Raw genomic sequence first — 18,065 nt, forward strand, 5'->3', positions numbered from 1 at the left:
AGATGTGAACTGGTGTAAGAGTATGACAGAAAATTTTGAAACTAATAAAATATGTTTTGGAAAAGAAATGAAGAGAGGAAGAGGAGGTGAATCAAGTAGAGAAGAAAAGGTAAAAGGTGCAGATGGAGAGATGATAATGGAAGAGAAGGCAGAATATTTTAGGGAGCTGCTAAATGTGAAGGAGGATAGGGAGGGAAAGATAGCTGCAGTGGGAAATGCTAAGAAAATGACCATGATGAGTGAGGAAAATGGAGGAGAAATAAGGAAGGATGAAGTGAAGGCTGTTGTTAAGATGATGAAAGCAGGTAAGGCACCTGGTCTGGATGGATGCCATGCAGAATGTCTAAAAAAAAAGGAGGTACAGTGATGGTGGACTGGCTGGTGAGGTTATTTAATGTTTGCTGGAAAGAGGGTAGAGTGCCGGAGGACTGGAGGAGTGCCTGTATAGTTCCACTTTACAAGGGTAAAGGGGACAAGTGTGAATGTAGTAGTTTCAGAGGGATTAGCTTGTTAAGTGTAGTTGGGAAGGTTTATGGGAGGATCTTGATTGAGAGGATTAGGAGAGGAACAGAGGGAGTAATTGGTGAGGAACAGTGTAGATTTAGGACAGGTAGAGGTTGTGTAGATCAGATCTTTGTGGTAAGACAAATATGTGAGAAAGCTATAGGAAAGGTGAAGGATGTTTTTTTTTTGGCTTTTATGGATCTGGAAAAGGCTTACGACAGGGTAGACAGAAAGGCACTGTGGGAGGTTTTGCGGATATATGGGATAGGAGGAAAGCTTCTAGGAGCTGTCATGAGTTTTTATGAGAGTAGTAGAGCTTGTGTCAGGATTAGAAATGGAGAGAGTGAGTGGTTCGAGGTAAAGGTGGGACTTTGTCAGGGATGCGTTATGTTGCCCTGGCTGTTCAACTTATACATGGATGGGGGAAGTGCAAGAGGTAAATACAAGGGTAGTGGGTCAGGGATTGGAGATGGTTAAAGAAAATGGAGAAAAGTGGGAGGTGAGCCAGCTGTTGTTTGCGGATGACACTGTGCTTGTGGCAGGATCAGAGGAGGGATTGAGGAAGTTGGTGACAGAGTTTGGGAGAGTATGTGATAGAAGAAAGCTAAAGATAGATGTGGGTAAAAGTAAGGTGATGAGATGTTCAAGGGGTGAAAGTGGCAGTAGACTGGAAGTGAGCATCAAGGGAGAGCAACTGGAGGAAGTGGATAGTTTTAGATACTTGGGTGGAAATGTGGCAGGAAAAGGGGAAAAGGTGGAGTGAAGGTGGAGGTAGAATGTAGATTGAGAGAAGTGAGTAAATGCCTTGGTGGATAAAAAAGTGTAATGAGGAATAGACATTTGGGAATGGATGCTAAGAGGAGACTATATGAAGGAGTGATTGTGCCAACAGCACTGTATGGGGAAGAAACATTGAACATAAGAGAGGAGTTTGAATGTAATTGAGATGAGGTGTCTGAGAAGTATGATGGGGGTTACTAGGCTAGATAGAGTGAGAAATGAGGTGAGGAGGAGAATAGGGATGGAAAGGGAGTTGGGAGATAGGGTTGATGAAAGAGTATTAGGATGGTTTGGACACATGGAAAGAATGAGTGAAGAAAGACTAGTAAAAGAGGTATGGAAGGCAGATGTGGAGGGAGTGAACATGAGGGGACATCCTAGGATGAGGTGGATGGATGGGGTGAAGGGGGCTTTAGGGAAGAGGGGAATGTCTGTTGAGGAAGGATGGGAGAGGACAGAAGACAGGGGTGAATGGAGAATGGTTGTATATGGATGATGATGTGATGCATGAGGTGAAATGGGCGGGGGGATTGGGGGCGAGGTAGTATGTGTGAGCAAAATTTGACGCAGCCCGAAGGGATTTCTCCCTGTCTTGTCCTTGTATGCATGGGGAGACGGAGAGGGTTGCTGATTTAATGAAGCGGCCTTGCTGTGGATGTGCTGTGTCTTGCGACACTGCTTTTGACCCAGGGCAGTGGACAAGGTGCAGGGATGACCCGTCATCCAGGAGGTGCTAAGATAAGAGGGAGGGTGGAGGGGTGTGGAGTGTATTCAGGGATGGAATGTGCGGGAATGATTTTATGCCTTTTCCTTTTTGGCTACCTCCCTTGTAAAGGGGAAATGCCTTTGGTATATGTATGTATGTATATACAAAAGGCCTCACCTAAATTGGGGGATGATGCCCTGAGGAGCTAACATTTGGTCCCCAAGTTCTTTCTCATAGCAACTTCAGCTGTATATCCTTTACCTTTTCACATAAGGAAAGGGGGGGTGGAGGTTTGGCCATGTAATGAAGCTATTGGAATATGTCAGCTTTGCCTGTCAGGCCTTGATGTGGAAGTATTTTGCTGCATTGCTTCTGACCTTAGTGGGCAAGGTCAAGAAACCAAGATAAAAGGGTAACATATGGGTATGTGTTAGGTGAAGGGTGAGTGCCTTGACAACCCCCCCCCAAAAAAAAAAAAAAAAATTAATAAATAAAGGAGGAACAACCTGTTGTTATATGTTTATATACTGAAATGCAATAAGTTTGCTCTTTGAGGTGGTTTATACGAATTAAGACATTTGTATATGTATGCTTAACCATGTAGAACATTTGTCTTACTTTTCTATTTTTGTTTTTCCACAGTTTCATCTTCAGAACAAGGGGAAGTGCATAACCCATCAATTATAGTTGATTGGGGCCAGTTGGAATCGGTTCTAGAAAATTGTGTGAGCAGCACTGCTGGTGCAACAGTGGAGGAACTGCAACAGCTGTATTCCGTGTTACTCACTCTTAGTCGAAAACACATGAGGGATATCAACAAGAGTGAACTATTTAATGTAAGTATTTGGGAAATACTTTAAGAGAATGAGTAGTGAAGAAAGATTGGTAAAAGAGGTGTGGAAGGCATAGGTGGAGGGAGTGAACATAAGGGGGCAACCAAGGATGAGATGGATGGGGCATTGAGAAAGAGGGGGATGTCTGTTCAGGAAGGAAGGGAGAAGACAGAAGATAGGGGTGAGTGGGGAATGGTTGTGTATAGATGATGCTGTGATGCATGGAAAAGGGATGGGGATGGGGTATGGGAGTACATGTGAATGATATTTTGACACAGCCCAAAGGGATTTCTCCCCATCTTCTCTTTTTATGCATGAGGGGATGGAAAGGGGGGTCGATGATTAAATGAAGTGACTTTACTGTGGATGTGCGCCTTGGTGCATTGCTTCTGACCCAGGGCAGAGGGCTAGTAGATGTGGGGATGACTTGTCATCTCAGAGGAGCCAAGAAAAGAGGGAGGGGATGGTGAATGGGAGTGGAGTATGTGGGAATGAAATGGATGGGAGTAGATTTATGCCTTTAACTTCAGCTACCTCCCTTGTAAGAGGGAATAAGCCCTTGGTAAATGTATGTATATATTTGGGAAGTAAATTTGTGAGTTAACATATTCTTTTGCAATATGAAATAATTCATGTGGGTATGTGCATGGTTAGATTTTAGTGGTAGGACATATGTGAGAAAGCTTTAGCAAAGGTTAAGGATTTTTTTTTATTTCTTTTCTTTCCCATTATGGATCTGGAAAATGCTTATGACAAAGTAGACAAGAAGGCACTGAGGTTTTGTAGATGTACGAGACATTGAGTTGAGACATTGTGACAGATTGAGAAAGGTGGAAAGGGAAAGCCATGGGTCCGTATCTGATTCTTGACATATCAGAACTGTTTCTGTTAACCAATTTGTTATATATCTGAATCAGATTTGTGATTTATTATGCATTTGAGTTGGTTATGTAATTCATGATATGTACAAACCAACCAGGGATCTCACCTCCAGGGAGGGATGTGGACCTAGTCCCCTATTTATACTGGCAGCTTCATCACAGAGTTACATTCCTCTGAAGAAGCTAGTGAAACTGGTCAGGAATAAAATTCAAGAATTAGATCCAGACTTGTGGGTTTCCCATTCCATCATTCTCTTGTATGAGATAGGAGGAAAGCTGTTACGAGCAGTCAAGAGTTTTTATGAAAGTAGTAGAGCCTGTGTCAGAATTAGAAATGGAGAGAGTAGGTGGTTTGAGGTAAAGGTAGGACTTTGCCAGGGATGTGTCATGTCACCATGGCTGTTCAGTGTGTACATGGATGGGGTTGTGTGGGAGGTAATGCAAGGGAAATGGGCAGGGGGTTGGAGATAGTTATAGAAAACGGATAGTTATAGAAAATGGAGAAAAGCCAGTTGTTTGCTGATGACACTGCTTGTTGCAGGATCAGAGGAAGTTAGTGACAGAATTTAGGAAGATTAGGTTAGGGCATTTGAAGGTAAATGTGGGTAAATGTAAGGTGAAGGTAAGAGACTGGAGGGAGTGGAGGTAGAATGTAGATTGAGAGAAGCAAGTAATGCCTTGGTGGATTAAAAAGTGTAATGAGAAATAGACATTTGGGAATGAATGCTAAGAGGTTTGATGAAAAAGGAAATGAATATTCAGAAGGGGTGATTGTGCAGACAGCACTGTGTGGGGAAGAAACATGGAATATAAGAGAGGAAGAATTTAAACATGTTTGAGAAGTATGGTAAGAGTTACTAGACAGGATAGAGTGAGAAACGAGTAGGTGAGGAGGAGAGTGGGGGTGAAAAAGGAGATGGGAGATAGGGTTGACAAAAGAGTATTTGGGATGGTTTGGATGCATGGAAAGAATGAGTGAAGAAAGATTAGTTAAGAAGTGTGGAAGGCAGAGGTGGAAGGAGTGAACATCAGGGGTGACCAAGGATGTGATGGATGGGTGGGGTAAAGCAGCATCAAGAAAGGGTCTGTTGAGGAAGGAAGAAGGTAGAAGGTAGGGGTGAATGAAAAATTGTGTATGGATGATGGTGTGATGCATGGAAGGAAGTGGGTGGGGGATGGATTTTTTTGGGAGTGGTTATGCATGAGTGATATTATTTTGGCACAGCCCAAAGGGATTGCTGTCTTCTCATTTTCTGCTTAAGGGGACAGAGGAGGGTGGGGGTCGTTGACTAAGTGAAGTGGCCTTGCTGTGTCTTGCTGCATTGCTTCTGACTCAGGGCAGTTGGTGAGATGTAGGGATGACCCATCATCTAGGAGGAGCCAAGAAAAGAGGGAGGGAGGGGTTGAAATGAGTGGGAGTGGAATTATGCTTCTCTTAGTCTTAGAAAGAGGAAAGGGACAAAAGGTAGGGAGGTTCTTAGAGTGAACTCTTTGAATGAAAAGGAAAAGGAGAAGGAGTATGGAAAGAAGCTGAAGGAGGAGTGGGAGGGAGTAAAGGATAGAGTAGAGCTGGGTGTGGAGGAGGAATGGGGATGGTTCAAGGAGGGAGTCATAAAGTGTGCAAGGATGGTGTGTGGAGCAAGAAGGACAGGAGGAAATAGAAGAAAGGGTAATGAATGGTGGGGTGAGGAAACAAAGAAGGTTGTAGAAGAGAAGAAGCGAGCTTTCACAGATTGGTTACAAAATAGGACGAGGGAGTCATATGAGAGGTACAAAGAAAAGAAAAGAGAAGTAAAGCTAGAGGTAAAGGTTGCAAAGAGGAGAGCAGATGTGAAATGGGGTAAGAGTATGACAAAATTTTGAAAGTAATAAAAAGATATTTTGGAAAGAAATTAAGAGAGGAAGAGGAGGCGAATCAAGTAGAGAAGAAAAGGTAAAAGGTGCAGATGGAGAGATGATAATGGAAGAGAAGGCAGTAAGGGGAAGATGGTGAGAATATTTTAGGGAGTTGCTAAATGTGAAGGAGAATAGGGAGGGAAAGATAGCTGCAGTGGGAAATGCGAAGAAAATGAGAGTGATGAGTGAGGAGAATGGAGGAGAAATAAGTAAGGATGAGGTGAAGGCAGTTGTTAAGATGATGAAAGCAGGTAAGGCACCTGGTCTGGATGGATGCCATGCAGAATGTCTGAAAAAGGGAGGTACAGTGATGGTGAACTGGTTGGTGAGGTTATTTAATGTTTGCCGGAGGACTGGAGGAGTGCCTGTATAGTTCCTCTTTACAAGGGAAAAGGGGACAAGTGTGAATGTAGTAGTTTCAGAGGGATTATGGGAGGATCTTGATTGAGAAGATTAGGAGAGGAACAGAAGGAGTAATTGGTGAGGAACAGTGTGGATTTAGGACAGGTAGAGGTTGTGTAGATCAGATCTTTGTGGTAAGACAGATATGTGAGAAAGCTATAGGAAAGGGGAAGGATGTTTTTTGGCTTTTATGGATCTGGAAAAGGCTTATGATAGGGTAGACAGAAAGGCACTGTGGGAGGTTATGCAGATATATGGGATAGGAGGAAAGCTTCTAGGAGTTTTTATGAGAGTAGTAGAGCTTGTGTCAGGATTGGAAATGGAGAGAGTGAGTGGTTCGAGGTAAAGGTGGGACTTGGTCAAGGATGTGTAATGTCGCCCTGGCTGTTCAACTTATACATGGATGGGGTGGTGCAAGAGGTAAATGCAAGGGTAGTGGGCAAGGGATTGGAGATGGTTAAAGAAAATGGAGAAAAGTGGGAGGTGAGCCAGCTGTTGTTTGCGGACGACACTGCGCTTGTGGCAGGAATGGAGGAGGGATTGAGGAAGTTGGTGACAGAGTTTGGGAGAGTATGTGATAGAAGAAAGCTAAAGATAAATGTGGGTAAAAGTAAGGTGATGAGATGTACAAGGGGTGAAAATGGCAGTAGACTGGAAGTGAGCATTAAGGGAGAGCGACTGGAGGAAGTGGATAGTTTTAGATACTTGGGTGCAAATGTGACAGGAAAAGGTGGAGTGAAGGTGGAGGTAGAATGTAGATTGAGAGAAGTGAGTAAATGCCTTGGTGGATTAAAGAGTGTAATGAGGAATAGACATTTGGAAATGGATGCTAAGAGGAGACTGTATGAAGGAGTGATTGTGCCAACAGCACTGTATGGGGCAGAAACATGGAACATAAGAGAAGAAGAGAGAAGGAGTTTGAATGTGTTTGAGATGAGGTGTCTGAGAAGTATGATGGGGGTTACTAGGCTAGATAGTGTGAGAAATGAGGTGAGGAGGAGAACAGGGGTGGAAAAGGAGTTGGGAGATAGGGTTGATGAAAGAATATTTGGATGGTTTGGACACATGGAAAGAATGAGTGAAGAAAGAGGTATGGAAGGCAGATGTGGAGGGAGTGAACATGAAGGGACGTCCTAGGATGAGGTGGATGGATGGGGTGAAGGGGGCTTTGGGGAAGAGGGGAATGTCTGTTGAGGAAGGACGGGAGAGGACAGAAGACAGGGGTGAATGGAGAATGGTTGTATATGGATGATGTTGTGATGCATGAGGTGGAATGGGCAGGGGGATGGGGGGGTGAGGTAGTATGTGTGAGCAAAATTTGACGCAGCCCGAAGGGATTTCTCCCCGTCTTCTCCTTTTATGCATGGGGGGACAGAGAGGGGGATTGCCGATTTAATGAAGCAGCCTTGCTGTGGATGTGCTGTGTCTTGCGACACAATCAAGATCCTCCCATAAGCCTTCCCAACTACACTCAACAAGCTAATCCCTCTGAAACTACTACATTCACACTTGTCCCCTTTTCCCTTGTAAAGAGGAACTATACAGGCACTCCTCCAGTCCTCCGGCATTCTACCCTCTCTCCAGCAAACATTGAATAACCTCACCAGCCAGTCCACCATCACTGTACCTCCTTTTTTTTTTAGACATTCTGCATAGCATCCATCCAGACCAGGTGCCTTACCTGCTTTCATCATCTTAACAACTGCCTTCACTTCATCCTTACTTATTTCTCCTCCATTCTCCTCATGCATCACTCTCATTTTCTTAGCATTTCCCACTGCAACTATCATTCCCTCCCTGTCCTTCTTCACATTTAGCAACTCCCTAAAATATTCTCCCCATCTTCCCCTTACTTTCTCTTCCATCATCATCTCTCCATCTGCACCTTTTACCTTTTCTTCTCTACTTGATTTGCCTCCTCTTCCTCTCTTAATTTCTTTCCAAAACATCTTTTTATTACTTTCAAAATTTTCTGTCATACTCTTACCCCACTTCACATCTGCTCTCCTCTTTGCAACATTTACCTTTTCCTTTACTTCTCTTTTCTTTTCTTTGTACCTCTCATATGACTCCCTCGTCCTATTTTGTAACCAATCTGTGAAAGCTCGCTTCTTCTCTTCTACAACCTTCTTTGTTTCCTCATCCCACCATTCACTACCTTTCTTTCTATTTCCTCTTGTCCTTGTTCCACACACTATCCTTGCAGACTTTATGACTCCCTCCTTGAACCATCCCCATTCCTCCTCCACATCCAGCTCTACTCTATCCTTTACTCCCACTCCTCCTTCAGCTTCTTCTTGTACTTCTCCTTTTCCTTTTCATTTAAAGAGTTCACTCTAAGAACCTCCCTACCTTTTGTCCCTTTCCTTTTTCTCCATCTATCCTCCACTCTCAACATAACTTCCACCAAAAAATGATCTGATATTCCCCCACCCTCTCCCCTTAGCACATGTACATCCTTAACTCTTCCTATCATAGTCCTATTTACCACTACATAATCCATCAACGCTCTATCTACCACCCTTCCATCCACCACCCTCTCCCATGTGTACTTATGCTTGACTTTCTTCCGAAACACTGTACAGTATATGCTATCATGAACTCTCTTTCTAGACACATTTCCACCATCAACTGTCCACTGTGATTTTTTCCTGGAACTCCACATTTCCCAACCACTCCATCAATTGGACCATTTCCTACCCTAGCATTAAGGTCTCCCAGTACTATTACATTGACATTTCTCCCTAAATCTTTAGCTTTCTTCCATCACATACTCTCTTCTATCACATACTCTCCCAAGCTCTGTCACCAACTTCCTCAGTCCCTCCTCCGATCCTGCCACAAGTGCAGTGTCGTCAGCAAACAACAGCTGGCTCACCTCCCACTTTTCTCCATTTTCTTTAACCATCTCCAATCCCTGACCCACTACCCTTGCATTTACCTCTCGCACTACTCCATCCATGTATAAGTTGAACAGCCAGGGCGACATAACGCATCCTTGACGAAGTCCCACCTTTACCTCGAACCACTCACTCACTCACTCACTCACTCACTCACAGTATAATAAAGTTATAATTTCTTTATGAATAGAGATTTCCTGTACCACATACAAAATGATGTGTGGGTCTGGTCCGTAGGGGTGCCTCATATAGACCCTAAAGTATCAGCTGCATGCTACTGAGCAGCTTTTAACTCCACAATAACATGCAACCAATACTCCAGACAGGGTAGTAGTAATTGATAATGTTGCAGGGTTGAATATTTCATAATTTGTATGTTATTCTTTGGAATGGACGCATGCCTTGGCTGGCTTGGCCCTTGGTTATATACATAGATATAGATAGTATGTTATTTGACCTTCACTTAGGTACCAGATGGGTAAAAACTAGATTTGTCCCACCATCTTCATCAGTTTTTATTTCTTCCTTTCAGAGAGTGGAGGCTGAAATATGTAAGTTTAATCAAAGAGGAAAAAGTTAAAGGTTCATGGAGAGAGAAATATTGAAATACCTTCAGCTATTTATTGCTCAAAGGACTTTACAGAGGACTCTGCGCTGAACACAAGCCATTGAACTGTAATGGCAGATCTCCATTAGCCTTTTTTCTCGCTTTATAAATAAAAGATTATTTTCCTTTTAATTATTTCCATTAAGCTCTTTATATCAGGAAAAGTATTATTTTGTAGAGAACGGTAAACTTCCCCAAGTTTTCGTTTGGTTAGTGTATAATATTGAATATCTATAGTTTATGACAATTTGTAATTATCTCATAGCCTTTAAAGAGATCTATGTTTCTAATAAAACTGACATAGAAGCAAGTCCTTATTTTAGTTTTCTAAAAATTAGGGAATATAATTTGACATATTTAAAATGTACGACACTAAGTACTGTAGGACAAGAGTTTGCAATTAGTGATTCATCAGGATTACATTAATTTAATGGAATGAAATACGTGAGTATAATATATATATTTTTTTTTTTTTTGCCTTTTCTTTAATTATTTAGATTCTTATCACTGAAGGGTAAATATAAAGGGCCTTAACTGGGGAGGGACTTTGAAAAAATAGAATTGCCCTAGTAAAAGATACTTCAAAGTGGGATTTTAATCATGATATTAATTTATTTTATCATTATTATTATTTTTTATTTATTTATTTTTCCCCCCAGTCATTCCCTCTTGTTGGCCTTAAGTTCTTGTACAGGACTGTTTTAGGGCATTTCTGGTTGTACTGTTTTGCCATATTTGACATGTTTCATGCCAGTAATGAATGAGAGAAATGTTGTATCTAACATTACCTTTGTTCACCAACAGGGGTTATATCTATTAGTGACTTGTGTCTCATGGGGGATTGTAGTGCTCAATATAATACAATTTTTGCTGGGACTTCACTGCCAGAAGTATTCCTATAGTCTTCTCACACTGCCGCAATGCAAATCATTTCACTGCCATAAGAAAGTGATGGAGTTTTGTGCATTTGAAGTTTGTTTCACAGCAGTCATTTGATAAATTATTATTTATCCAGTTGCAAGGTTAGAGTGATTGTGTAAGTGAAAGTGGAAGATCTTGTTTTCTTTTTGGCATTTTGTTTGGTACATGGGTTTGCTTGTGTTCCAATAGTGTGTTGGAAATTGTGTTTGGGGGAAAGAATAGAGAGACTTAGGATCCAGGGTGTGAACTTCACATTTGTTCTTGGTTATTAATACCATATTATTGTCATTATTTATTATTATCATTAATATGCATAGACATTAGTAGAGTACAGTATACAGAAAAAGTATGCGAGTCATCATCTTTCCAGAATTTGAGGTTAGTTGAGATGCAATACTTGTTAAGGATTGTAAATGCTAGCACTAAGCAGTGGTAGGATTCAGCAGGTTCTTGGAATTTCACGAGCTCCGAACTGGTTAAAGAATTGGCTTACACAGCCAAAGTGCTATATGTGTGCTACTGGCCCAGTGAGAGAACCTGTGGTTAAAATTTTTGAATCCCACCACTGCTGACACTAAGTCTGTACAACCTTAGTCCTAACATCTTTTGCACTTTGTCAAGATGCATTGCCTGTTGAGCTGCTGGGCATTGTATCTTCCTATTAATGTGCAGAGAAGCAACACTAATGATGATTGGAATGGATATTTGAAATGCTTCCATCCAGATATAGTAACAATGTCAGAACGATCACCCTCAGTTTTCATCTCTGCTCTCTGTGATAAGGAGGACTTTTTTTTTCCACACTCACTCTCACTCTCTCTCTCTCTCTCTCTCTCTCTCTCTCTCTCTCTCTCTCTCTCTCTCTCTCTCTCTCTCTCTCTCTCTCTCTCTCTCTCTCTCTCTCTCTCTCTCTCTCTCTCTCTCTCTCTCTCTCTCTCTCTCTCTCTCTCTCTCTCTCTTTCTCTCTCTCTCTTTATTTTTTATTTATTTATTTTATTATAATTATTTTTTTCCCTTTTCATTTTGAGAAGTTTTTCCAGTGGTACAGTTTTGCACCATGTATTACAACTCAGGTCTGTAACCCACATCAAACTTTGTAAATAGAGCTTTAAAAGTTTTTTATACCAAGGAAGTTTAATAAATGTCATTATGGACTCAAGGGTTTTATTTTATATTTTCATATTCAGCAAGCTTTGTTTTGGCAGATAGTCATTTTCAATGTCATGTTTTTTGTTCACTATGGAAATAGGTTTATTTATTTGTAAGCAGTTAATTTCTAGCATTACAACTGCTGTGGTCATTCATACCATAAATGTGTGTAGTGAAACTACCTAAAGGTAATTCTGTGTACACAGTCATCACTTCAGTCTGTCATCATTAGGGATGGAATGGTTACTTTGCATTCATGTCTATCGAACCCATCTCATGAACCGAAGGACAGTATGGTGTGCCATTCTTGTTATTGGATGTCTGTCTTCACTCCAGAGCTCTGATATTGGGAACCAGTGAGTACGAGATACCTCTTGGAATTATAGTGGCATCTGGGGAAATCATAGGGTCCCATCAAATAAAAAAAGGCAAGTGAAATAAGTGCAAAATTGTAAAGTAAAAAGTTGGAGGGCTGGTGAAGGGGCTAAAGTTGTACATGTGGCAACTAGTGGGAGTAGTGTTGATCTCTGCTGATAAATGGGAAAATAATTCAATAGATGTTAAAGAGACAACAAATATGGATTTACCAAGAAGATAGGGATGAATGGAGAATGGTTGTGTATGGATGATCCTGTGATGCATGAGGGGGAGTGGGTGTAGGCCAAAGGGATTTCTCCCCTCTTCTCCTTTTCTGTATGAGGGGACGGAGATGGGGGTTGCTGATATAATGAAGCGGCCTTGCTGTGGATGTGCTGTGTCTTGCGACACTGCTTCTGACCCAGGGCAGTGGACAAGATGCAGGGATGACCCGTCATCCAGGAGGTGCCAAGATGAGGAAGGGAAGAGGGGAGTGGAGTATGTTGGGGATGGAATGGGTGGAAGTGGTTTATGCCATTGTTTTTTGGCTACCTTCCTTATAAGGGAGAAAAAGCCTTTGGTATATGCATGTACCAAGAATAAGAAGGGGAAAAATGAATTAGAGAAGACACTAATAGAAAATGAAAATAAAAGTATGTGTGCCTGAGTGAATTACAGCTTAGGTGAGAGGGTAAGGATAGAAGTACTAAGCTGTGAGCAATCTATGGAAACCAAGCATGACCTTGGCAAGTTAAATTGAGTATGACAATTTAAAAAAGCAGAAAAAGAACCAAAGTTTTGTAAATATGTTATTGGCAAGCTGAAACACAAGTCAATCTGTATATCAAATATATACCTCGTAAGAGATATAAAAAGAGAAAATACAAAAGTTAGCAACTACAATGGTTGCTAGCATGGGTGAGAATAAGGGGATTGTTGCCATCGGAAAAGTGAAGAGACAAGTGGTACGATGTCATCAAGGGGAGCAAGCAAAAAAAAATAATCTCATTGCTTAGATATTGGGAAGCACAGCTTTCCACACAGATGGATCAGTTTGCAGAACAAATAATTTAGGCGGGACAAAAATTAATTCAATGCAAATTTTGATAAATGGAAATATGGAGATGGGACCCCATGAGCATAGCCCCAAACCAATATATTATAATTGGGTCAATGTTAGTGACACATTGGTAAGGTATGTGATACATGATTATGCCCAGGATGTGAACATTTTCTATATGTAGTGATTCTTGTTTTGGACTGATGTATATTCATATCTTGCAATGGGTGTGCTATGGTGTAGGTTGAAGCAAGTACATTTAGAAAACATGACTGTAGCCTATAGAATGCAACACAGCTCTGGATGATGAAACACCATAAAGTATTGTGTGCCCCCATGCTTTTCTTGACTGATCTCAAGTTGTGTTCAAAGAAGGTATATGTGGGTTTACATTACTGAGGAAAGCATTTATGTTTTCCTAACTTGGCAGTCCATGCTGAGCCGTGAGGACATGTGATAATCTGTTGAGGGTAAATGGACAACTTTTCTATCCCATAGGCATCCCAGAGTAAATTTGATTTTCCATTAACATAGTTTCAAGGAGCATAATTTTTTTATTATTGATAGTTTCAGATCACAGTGGCTAGCATTACAATAAAAACTATTGGGCAGGCTCATACTAATGTGGACACCCAAACCTGACTCTGATGTATCAGAGCTATGCAAATATAATTTCCTAATGATAATTGTTGCCTCAGTTTCACTGATGCACAGCCCCACAGCAGCTGGCAATGGTCCTCAGCCCTGAGGTCTCTCCAGGAGGAAGAAACTATGGACTTGTCATGTATGTTGTATTGGTGAGGGGTTGTTTCTGTCACCAGCTAAAAGTAGCTGTGGTAGGAGGAGGGGGAGAACAGTCACAATTGTCAACTCTCCAAGTGTGAAAAAGTGTAAGAAATACTACTGAAATCTAGGCTTAGTCTGTTCATGGAAGTTTTGTCAACAAAATTGTAATAATGCAACAAGAGTGAAAGGTATATTTGCACAATTCTGATATATTAGGTTTGGGTATCTAAAGACTTTTTTTTTCAATATGTTTACATAGTGTTTTATGACACTGGTATTGGAGCAAGTGTTTTACCAATGTCTGTATTCATCTTTGCATGCATTAACAAAATCCATTCCTTAAGGATAGTGATGATAAAGAGAAGTATCAAATAATGACGAGTTTAGGAAATTGAGGTACTGGACAGACCTTATGAATGAAAAATAGATTAACACTGCACCAGGAGAAAAAGATAAAACTTCATTTGAGTGCATATTACAGATTTTGTAAATGCCTCATAGCTGTTGACTATTGAGCTGCTTGACCAAGTAAGATTTAAATTAATGATAAACAAAGAGTGAGCCATAAGGGTGGATATTAGTGGTGGCTAGTTTGACAGCTTTCATTAGACTTAGCAAAACTGGACCAGTTGAGCACGAATTTAAGTATTGGCTCCAACAAACCTAGAATAAGTTAGTCAGTGATTACAGTCCCCCAGCAGAAACAGTGCAGGTGGATCAGATTCATTGTAGGAACATAATTTGGCTCAAGAAGTTAACACTGCAAAGTATGGACTTCAATGTTGCCGTGTAACAGCATGCCTAATTTGAGTGCATTATTAGTTCTTCACAGTGGTCCACCCTCACCATGAAGACTAATGCATACTGATTAAAGAACAAAGAGTAGAATTTGAAATTTGTATGTCTCAAAATAAGAAAAAATATAATAATAATAATAATGTTGGCCATTTCTATGTAAGATATCTAGTTCATACAGGCCAGTGTACTAAATTTGTGTTCTTACACAACACCCTACATTAATGCAGCCCTTTGATCAAAGAGTAATCGAGGTATTTACAATTAATTAAAAGCACATAAAACCAGCCAAAGGTAGTTTACCCCAATCGCTTCATTCCATATTAATACTTCTCCCTTGTTCATTCAAGAATTTACAGAGGGAACAAAAAAATTCCTTGGATGATGAAATGATGTAGTCTGAAGGGATTTCTTGGGTGCTCTGTAAAATCATGGGTTTACACAGAGGGAAGGTCATCTTGTAATGAAAGTGGGGGGAGTAAACCAGCTTTGGCAATCGGACACTGCTGTAGAGGTACTGTGTCCTGTTGCACTGCTTCTGATCTAAGCAGTGGGCAGGGGACAGGAATGGCCTTTCATCTAGTGATGGGTGAAGGGTGGGTGCCTGACTTTGGCCAACCCCCCATATAAGGGAGAGAGGGCCTTTTGTTAGGTTAATCTATGGGAACTTAAAAAATGGTATGCAGGCCATGTTTCTTTCCTATGATGGGTGTGGAATATAAAAGGTTTTCAGCAGGTCCACAAGACTAGTAAATAAAGAATAATATAGTTTACCATAGATAACTGGTCCACTCCACTCATGTGGTCACTGTAAATTGATGCCTAATTAACTAAAGTGTTACAGGGCAATGTGTAAATTTGTGTACATAAATTAAGAATTACATTATCATTCACTCATTAAAGACAAGAGGTACAGTAGCACATAAGAAAAGTGTCCTATCACCACCAAACAAGCACTCTTGAAATCCATTAGTTCAGAATTGTCTGCATTGTAGCCGACTAAAATGTGTAAATATAACTGGTTTAAAGTGAATAGAGCAGCAAATCTGTAGGTCTAACATAAGTTCTGAACAGCAACAGGTTGAAGGAGCACCTCTCTGGTTGTCGAGGGGCACTTTTATCAGCATCTGTACATGTTTATAGAAAAAATTTGAATTGTCAAATGTAAGCCATTGTGTGTATTTCATGAGTTAAATTGTTTTACAAGCAAATGTGATGTACATTGTTTAATAAAAGGAAGAAATTATACACTAAAATTATTTATATGTATGTATACCAAACCGTACCATTACTAACAGCAAGTTTAAATGAATTTGTATATAAGTATTACAGGGGCTGTTAGCTGGTTGTGAGATCTAAAGCCAATCATGATGCAGTATGGCAAAGATTTGTGTGCTAGCTGTCACTAAAGATCAAGATAAAGTTTGGGAAATGAGCCTAACTAAAATGAGACCATTGAGATGAAATGACAAAAGTAAAGGAAAATAATTTAAGAATGTTAATTAGGGATGATCTATTGCCAGATAAACATATAAACAGAACAATGGGAGAAATTCTTTAATGAATATGATGATTATATGGATATTTGGTGGTGGGGGTGGGGAAATCTGGTCATGTAATCTCATGAAGGATTTGAGAAAAATAAATATGAATGGTGGCAACTGGAGAGGGAAAAAAAACAAAATTGGAGCAGCAGAGGTGATGTAGTTATCTTTAGGGAGAAAAAAAAAAAGTTACAGGACAAATCAATAAAATATATATATACACGTAAATATTTAATCAAAATTATGATTTAATTTTGGCACTGCATCATACATACATACATATACCAAGGCTTTTTCCCCCTTACAAGGGAGGTAGCCAGAAAGGAAAAAGCATAAAATCATTCCCACCCATTCCATCCCTAAATACACTCCACACCCCCTCCTATCTTAGCACCTCCTGGATGACGGGTCATCCCTGCACCTTGTCCACTGCCCTGGGTCAGAAGCAGCAGTGTCGCAAGACACAGCACATCCACAGCAAGGCCGCTTCATTAAATCGGCGACCCCCCCTCACCGTCCCCCCCATGCATAAAAGGAGAAGACGGGGAGAAATCCCTTCGGGCTGCGTCAAATTTTGCTCACATATACTACCTCATCCCCCATCCCGCTGCCCATTCCACCTCATGCATCACAACATCATCCATATACAACCATTCTACATTCACCCCTGTCTTCTGTCCACTCCTGTCCTTCCTCAACAGACATTCCCCTCTTCCCCAAAGCCCCCTTTACCCCATCCATCCACCTCATCCTAGGACATCCCCTCATATTCACTCCCTCCACATCTGCCTTCCATACCTCTTTTACTAGTCTTTCTTCACTCATTCTTTCTTTTATTTTCTTCCAAGTGTTTGGTCCATTTGTTTCTGACAACTTTTTCGCATATTTTTGCTACTGTGCTTGTAAGGGATACTGGTCTGAAGTTTGTAGGATCTTCTTTGTTTCCTCCTTTATATATTGGTACTATGTTTGCATCTTTCCAATCTTGTGGTACCTTTCCTTCTTCGAGTGAAAAGTCTATTAACTTGTATAATTTGTAAAAATGTGGAACGCTTCATGATTTTGCGTGCCATCCTTGCACAGGGGCTCTGCCAATTTTCTCTGTATTGTTCCAATTTTAGTATATGTACCGTGTGTGTGTGTGTGTACATGCGTGCGTGCGTGTGTCCGGGTTTGGACAATAGAGATTTGCCTGCAATCTGTTTGCAACGGCTCTAAGAAGCATGTTACCGTTGCACTAGTGTGACTTGATGAGTTCGTGTGAAAGAAGTTCACCGGTGTAATTAGAGACCATTGTTTTCTCTCTCCCTCTTTCTCGTTGCATCAGCATACAACTTTGCAGAATTAATTGCCTTCATACAAGAGGATGAGGTATACCATGAAGCCGGTTAAAATAGTCTGGAATAGTCTAATATTTGGTTCATTGACAGGAGCTAACCCCGTTCACTAAGGGTAGGTTAGAGTAATTAGTGTGACAGTTAAGTCTGAATAAATAAGGGATGAGTTGGTGTTAATATTACAGGCATCGAACACATCTCGTGTCAGTGTTTTGTACGAAGAGTGGCAATGCGTTTAATAATTGACATAAGTTTCCAGTGTGTTGATTTTGCTAGGCAGGGTTGCATTAAATCTAGATGTTATTAGATTAACCTTCCCAAAACGAATGCTTTTTTCAATGACTGATGGATAATGAGGCGCAGAAATTGAAGTATGAATTGAACACTCACGAACGATGTTTATGGAGTGCTGTTTGCTGAGGAATAGTGTAACCATTAGAAAAAAATGAATGTGCATTTGGTGTAGGACACGCCATATTGCGTTGTCCAGGCCACACTAGTGACTATTTGAAGAAAACAGACTTAACGATTAATTTATCGATTTACAACCACCACCTAGAACCACTTACAACCACGACTTAAAACCACTTACAATCTCCACCTACGC

At 40.8% G+C, this 18,065-nt stretch overlaps 1 protein-coding gene and 1 non-coding gene across 5 annotated transcripts in view; one reads left to right on the forward strand and one right to left on the reverse strand.

The window, feature by feature from the left end:
* The window catches only part of LOC143032723 (ATPase family AAA domain-containing protein 2-like), a 111,776-nt gene extending 95,943 nt beyond the window's left edge, over positions 1–15,833 (forward strand). For all 4 annotated transcript variants that reach the window (XM_076197652.1, XM_076197655.1, XM_076197653.1 and 1 more), the window contains 2 exons: positions 2,633–2,826; positions 9,435–15,833. In XM_076197652.1, the coding sequence (XP_076053767.1) occupies positions 2,633–2,826; positions 9,435–9,482 (242 nt within the window). In that variant the 3' untranslated portion in view covers positions 9,483–15,833. The remainder of the gene's footprint in view (positions 1–2,632; positions 2,827–9,434) is intronic.
* Positions 15,834–17,159: 1,326 nt separating this feature from the next.
* LOC143032914 (U6 spliceosomal RNA) lies at positions 17,160–17,270 on the reverse strand. Its single transcript, XR_012967150.1, has one exon. It is a non-coding gene; the product is annotated as a U6 spliceosomal RNA (small nuclear RNA).
* Between the last annotated feature and the right edge of the window lie 795 nt (positions 17,271–18,065).

This window comes from Oratosquilla oratoria, chromosome 14, assembly GCF_046742065.1.
Source record: "Oratosquilla oratoria isolate Oo_2021 chromosome 14, ASM4674206v1, whole genome shotgun sequence".
Classification (NCBI taxonomy): Eukaryota; Metazoa; Arthropoda; class Malacostraca; order Stomatopoda; family Squillidae; genus Oratosquilla; species Oratosquilla oratoria.